This window comes from Primulina tabacum, chromosome 10 (genome assembly GCF_025594145.1).
Source record: "Primulina tabacum isolate GXHZ01 chromosome 10, ASM2559414v2, whole genome shotgun sequence".
Taxonomy (NCBI): Eukaryota; Viridiplantae; Streptophyta; class Magnoliopsida; order Lamiales; family Gesneriaceae; genus Primulina; species Primulina tabacum.
Window position 1 is genome coordinate 25136750 of NC_134559.1, and position 6728 is coordinate 25143477.

Consider the following 6728-nt stretch of genomic DNA (forward strand, 5'->3'; position numbering starts at 1 on the left):
TATATGAATTCACAATCCTCCTCTCATGAGCTAGCTTTTGAGGTGGAGTTAGGTGGATTCATATCATATGGTATCAGAGCCATACTCTTGACTGGTCGTGTGGGTGCATGTTCCTGGAAGTGCCCTGGAGTGCGGGTTAACGAAGGAGTTGGCACGAGGACGTACAGTCTAAAGGGGTCGAGAATGCCTGGAAGTGCCCTGGAGTGCGGGATAACGAATGAGTTGGCACGAGGACGTACAGTCTAAAGGGGTCGGGAATGCCTGGAAGTGCCCTGGAGTGCGGGTTAACGAAGGAGTTGGCACGAGGACGTGCAGTCTTAAGGGGTCGGGAATGATGTGTCCCACATCGGTTAGCAAGAGTTGTCTTGGGCAAAATATATATGAATTCACAATCCTCCTCTCATGAGCTAGCTTTTGAGGTGGAGTTAGGTGGATTCATATCATCACGCCTCTTTTTATTCTCTTAAATGGGCCTCCTCCTTCCTTTCCTTTTTAAGCCCGTGTCCAGTAAATAAAGTTTAGATAAGATATTTATAAAGATTTACATAGATTGTTCCAAAATTTCAATACTATCAAGGAATAGAATATAAGAATATTTTATTTCCTTTCTTTAGATATTTTGTTCCCTTTGAAATCTATCAATTTAAACACTTTTCACTTTTATTCAAATCTAAAATTATTAATTCAAATAATCACATAATTAGGGATAAAAATTCTAGATAATGACAAATATTATAAAATTAAATCTCTAAAATCTTTGCAAGATTTGGCCTTATCAATGACCCAGAAAAGTACATGGACAACCCGGATCAGGATAAGCTTATAGAAGGGGCTCATGAGTAGACGAGTAGGAGAGTGATATAGACATCATTTATCCGGGCAATCAGAGGCCTGAGCTCTCGGGCAAATTCCTGGGTGATGGTTCTCTACCCAAGATGCCTCGATAATAGCACTGTACTCGAGTGCACAAGCATGTAATATCTTCTCTCGATAAGAGTGCCTGACAAAATCTTGCTGATTTGATATAATGAGAAAGTCAAGACGACGTGACAACAAGTATGTGGCAGCTACAAGTGGTAGGTAGACACTGAAAACGAAGAAAAAATCTTCCTCTTCCTTCCTATAAATAGCAGGTTTGCTTTGGATTTATTTCATTCAGACATATTGACATATACACACCAGTAGCATTTATTTCTATATACTGGTTCCCTTCATATTTCACCTGCTAACTTAAGCATCGGAGTGGCAACGTCGGACACCCCTCTGGCGCTCATTCACGATTTCATCTTCTTGTTTGCAGGACACAGTTATAACCATACCACAGAGATAAATTTTCCATCGAGATATATCTTCTTGCTCATTTTCCCTTAGTAAAATTCTCACCAGATTCAGTGGATTGGCCCGACCCAGCTCACTCGACTCACCCGGATCACATCAATTGATATTAGCTTAAGTCCAATATTTGTTGAATCTTTGGTTAGATTTTATAAGAATTACTACTCTAATGATTCAACACTCGATTAATATACGTGTTTAGATATTCTGGTTTTACCTGCCATTGCTCACTACAAAAAAAAAATAGATGTTAGTGGCGGTTTTTCAATTGATGTTAGCGCTAGACTTAACTAGTAATCTAATTACATTCAATTATTTATTTATATTATTTAATTGAACTCCTACTTTATTTTCATTGTAATTTATTATTTATTATCGTAATTCTAGACAATAATAATTCCAAAATTGTGTTCTTATTTCCGAGATATATATTTTACGTGGACCTAAATATTAGCACGTGATTAACCGCCTAAAAAGAATTCTATGCCCATATGCTTTGGTAGGAGTTAGAAATATAATTATAATTATAATACAAACAAAAACCAACGAAATTTCTCGGAAGCAACAGCGCCGCGCCATCTACTATCGTATAAATTTGAGGTTATCTCAAACATCGGGAACCCAAGAGCTCACAGCCTGCAAACTTGGTCATCATACACACCACATTTGACATTTGTTTTATCAGACCTTTTCGGCATTCTTACATGCAACAGTGTTGATTAAACACGAGAAAAATTTGAGAAATGGCGGAAGCATCGGCCATGGAGAACGGGAGCATAAAGGGACTGATCAGCAAGGATATGAGACATGGCCGCACAGCGCACAACATGTCCTCGTCTTCCCTGCGCAATAAATCCGATCTCACTCTTGTTAACAGAGTTAGGGTCGGGTTTCTGCGAAGTTTCCTGGCAAACCTGCAGGAGGTTTTGCTGGGAACCAAGCTCTCCGTGCTGTTCTTGGCAATTCCTTTCGCCATTGTTGCGCAGTATCGCCATTTTGGGAATGTGAGTATACATAATACCAGAGACACCACCATCGTTGCATGATGATTATATATGTTTCAGCATCTCCTCTTATCCATTTATTTGTACTTGGATTGAGTTTTTTAATGGGTGGAGAAGTGGGATTTTTGAAAAAAATGCAGCGTAGAAAAGTTAGAGATGGAGATTATTATTTTTGTTTACTTCATCGAATATAAAAATATTATTTGGGTGTTAAAGAAATTAGCAAAAACTTTACCACAATATATTCTTAGTAATTTTTTTTAGTGAGTATATTTTTCTTGATTAATACTCATAATATACACTAATTGTCTCGATCATCTTCTTCTCAGCCATGGGTATTTGCTTTAAGCTTACTCGGAATCACTCCCCTCGCCGAACGAGTCAGTTTTCTCACGGAGTAAGACCACACACCGATACCACACATATATTTCAAGAAATTTCTTTATTATCCACTTATAACTATCATATTCCATGTTTATTTTCAATTCTAAAAATATTTAAAATATTAATTCGAGGATAATTTAGTAATCAGCGTCTATCATTCACTCCCTAATGCAGGCAAATCGCTTATTACACAGGGCCAACAGGTAACTAATTCTATGCAAATAAATTGTTACATCTCAGCCATTTATTTATTATGTGTATAAGATTAAAATAATCGATTACATTTTATGTAAATTTGCAGTTGGAGGACTCTTGAACGCAACATGTGGAAATGCTACAGAGATGATAATAGCCATACTGGCACTTGCTAACCACAAAGTTTCTGTGGTCAAATACTCTCTATTGGGATCTATTCTCTCTAATCTTCTTTTGGTTCTTGGCACCTCCCTTTTCTGTGGTGGCATTGCCAACATATCGAAGCAGCAAAAATTCGATAGAGTAAGAAAATATAAGACATATATGTGCCCTTAATTTGCACATACTTAAATGTAGCTAAGAATTCAATGGGATAAGAGTACACAAGACATCTCTGATGATTCACGGGATCTCTTTATCCTAATATAGTTGTCTGTTAGGATTTTTTTCTGTCATTTGTTGGCGTATGTGAGAAAAGAGGGAGTCAGAAGTTGATCGTCGATAAAGATATATTCTTCTTTAATCATGTGTGTGATGTCTAAAAAAAGAACGTGAAGACTTGAATTTGAGTCATTAGCAAGTAAAATGAGCAAATTCTATAATACCCTTGTCCGAATCGAGTTGGAAGAGACATTTGAGTTGATATTGTGTTAACATAGACTCATACACGACGATTTGGATTAACCATTTTTCGTGGAGATTGCATGGATATAGATCGAGTAGTTTCTTGTGGAATTCATGATGCTCATATAATTGCATAGGCTTGCTTCCAGTCATGGTAATACGAATATATCATTTGTAGGCATTAATATTTTCCATTTAAATGATTTTAGATCCAAACTTATCATAACAGTAAATTTGGGAATATTTTATAAAATCGAACTTACATACTTCAATTCGTTAATGAATGAGAAATTGACCTAATACATATGTAATTTTTTTTTTCAAAACTACAGAAGCAGGCAGATGTCAACTCATCGCTTTTGTTCTTGGGATTATTGTGCCATGTCCTGCCTTTGATGTTTAAGTTTGCTGGAAAATCTGTGGAACAAACCGCAGTTGGAACACTTCAATTGTCTAGGGCAAGCTGCATTATCATGCTCATTGTATACCTTGCATATCTAATCTTCCAGTTATGGACTCATCGACAATTCTTCGAAGCTCAAGAGGTGAGTCCCTTACAAGATTTCTTTGGCACATTACTAATCTTGTATGACAACTACTTGTTACCCTAGGATTCAATAAAAATACATTTTTAAAAAACGAAAAGTTAATGAAAAATGGCTTGTTTGCAGGAAGACGATGTTTTTGACGACGATGTATCAGATGACACCCCAGTTATAGGGTTTTGGAGTGGATTTGTTTGGTTAGTTCTCATGACCGGAATCATAGCTCTTCTGTCCGAGTTCGTAGTTGCCACAATCGAAGTAAGTACACAAACTTATAAAATGCTTATGTTAAAAAGTTTAGCATACTTTGGTTCTTATATACAATTATGCTGCAAGCTAAGAATATCAAATAATTTGTTCATATTCTAATATATCTTTTGTTCAAAATATACATAGGATGCATCGAATTCTTGGGGGTTATCCGTCAGCTTCATCAGTGTGATTTTACTACCAATTGTGGGAAATGCAGCAGAACATGCCGGGGCCATCATTTTTGCATTCAAGAACAAATTGGTGAGTTTTATTAACTATTAATTAAATATGTGAAAAACAATTGATCTGTGATGGTTATTTATTTGTGAATTTTTATGATTTTGGGAGAGAATAATTTTTATGAGAATACTCCATGTCTAGTTTATGACTAACTTGAGGAATTATTTGAGAAAAAGACTTGATTCTAGAAAGCTAGTTTTATTACTTGAAGAACTTTATACAATTTGTGTTGTCTTTGTGGATACTTGATTGTTGGATTGTATTTTTTCCGATGCTCAGCAAATGAAGGTGTTGGTGCTCTCCCTATTTACAAGTGAATGTCTAATGTGTGCACGCATCGCGTGTCAAGAGATACTAGTTAATACATTGTTCTAGAAAATTTTGTACTACTCTAGTATGAGTCTATGCAGTATAAGACTATTGGATTGTTATAGAAATCTCCAGGATTTTCCCTAGTTTTCAAGAGTATTCCAGTCTTCTAAGGTCTTTCATAATCTTATAGTGCCTTCCAAACTCTTCACCATTTTTCTAGAGTATTCCGGTTGCTTGTACACAATTATAGAATGTTCTAGAAATGTGAATCACCATTTAACAGAACTAATTAATATGTTGTGAAACATCATTATAGTGAATTTTATCTAAGTTATATATGGTGCAGGATATATCTTTAGGCGTGGCACTAGGTTCAGCAACACAAATTGCCATGTTCGTGGTACGTTTTTATATATACATCATTACTCGAAATGGAAATTATTTATAATTAAATCTTCAGAAAATTTATATTTTTTCATTAAAAACAATTTTAAATGTTTAGGTCCCAACAAGTGTACTCGTTTCGTGGATGATGGGTATCGACATGGATCTCGACTTCAGTATCCTCGGAACAAGTACTCTTGCCATATCAATTCTGGTCACAGCATTCACTTTACAAGTAAGTCATTTACAATGATAAAATCTTGTCCAAGAAACAAGGGGAAAAAAATTTATGTTGATTAAATGGCAATTTAATTACAAACCCTATAAAAAATTTCGATTTTGTAATGTATTGAGACTAATTTGGAAACTTTTTTACAGGATGGAACATCACATTATATGAAGGGTTTGGTTCTTCTGCTGTGCTATGTTGTCATTGGCGCATGCTTCTTCTTGTTCAAAACCAGTAAGAATTTTATTATCCTAAGAGGTCAAATAATAACCATACTACGGTGAAATAGGTTTAAAAAAGGGAAAAAAAAACAAAGTTATTGTACTAAGACAAAATTTTTGACAAGTTAAGGACAAAAATTCAAACGACAACTTAGAGGATTAAATTGATTATTTACTAAATATTGGTGTGTCCTTTGTTTTACAATCTTATAACTTAATGTCTTTGTTTATTAAATTTTTTTCGCGTGCAGACCATGAAAGTGGTGCAAACTTAGAGCTTAGCACCTCCCAGGGTCTGGATATCATGAGAATCTGAAACGATTTCCAAGTGAACGCAGGGAGAGTCAGCAGAGTACATTGCTCCGGCAACACATCGTTCATTACTTCAAGCTTTTAGATGGAATCGGAAGTCGAGGATCAATGAGATCCATTATTATCATTCTTTGATCGAGATCCCGTCCGGTTCTCAAATTCATGGATGAAACGTAGCTAAATATGTTGGAGTAAATCTGTTTTTGAATAAGGGTTTCCAGATTGTTTCGAGTGGCTTCTTGCTCTGGAATAATATACCTGTTGGGGCTGTTATATGTAGCCAGCCAGCCAAGTTGGGGTTTGTTTGTTCTTATCTTTTTTTAATTATGGGGTTATTATCTTTAATGTTTTATTTTATATTGTATGGTAAGATAAAGTTGTAATTTTGGTTGTTCTGTTCTTGCCAGTGTCAAAATTTATTAAAATTATATTTGGTGTTGTATTTTCTTTAATTATTGAAATAGTATATGAAATTTTTTAATGGAAATTGTGTTTAATGATTTGTCGTAACAGATAAAACAACCCAACTCAGTTCGTTTAAGGTTATGGTTAGACGGATTATTCCACCAATTTTTAAAAATAAAAATGCTAGGGAAAAAACCACCACCGACGTATTCTATACAATTCAACTGTGTGTTTAGAGGAGTACTGAATAAACGATCATACAAAATTTTCGGCAATCAAATATATC

At 35.2% G+C, this 6728-nt stretch overlaps 1 protein-coding gene across 1 annotated transcript; it reads left to right on the forward strand.

The window, feature by feature from the left end:
• The first annotated feature begins 1948 nt into the window (after window positions 1-1948).
• Window positions 1949-6465, forward strand: LOC142505159 (vacuolar cation/proton exchanger 3-like). Its single transcript, XM_075618014.1, has 11 exons — window positions 1949-2339; window positions 2669-2736; window positions 2898-2926; window positions 3025-3221; window positions 3875-4087; window positions 4214-4345; window positions 4484-4600; window positions 5238-5291; window positions 5394-5510; window positions 5654-5738; window positions 5977-6465. Exons 1-11 carry the CDS (start codon window positions 2079-2081, stop codon window positions 6039-6041), a joined length of 1338 nt encoding a protein of 445 aa, XP_075474129.1. The 5' UTR covers window positions 1949-2078; the 3' UTR covers window positions 6042-6465.
• The last annotated feature ends 263 nt before the right edge of the window (window positions 6466-6728 follow it).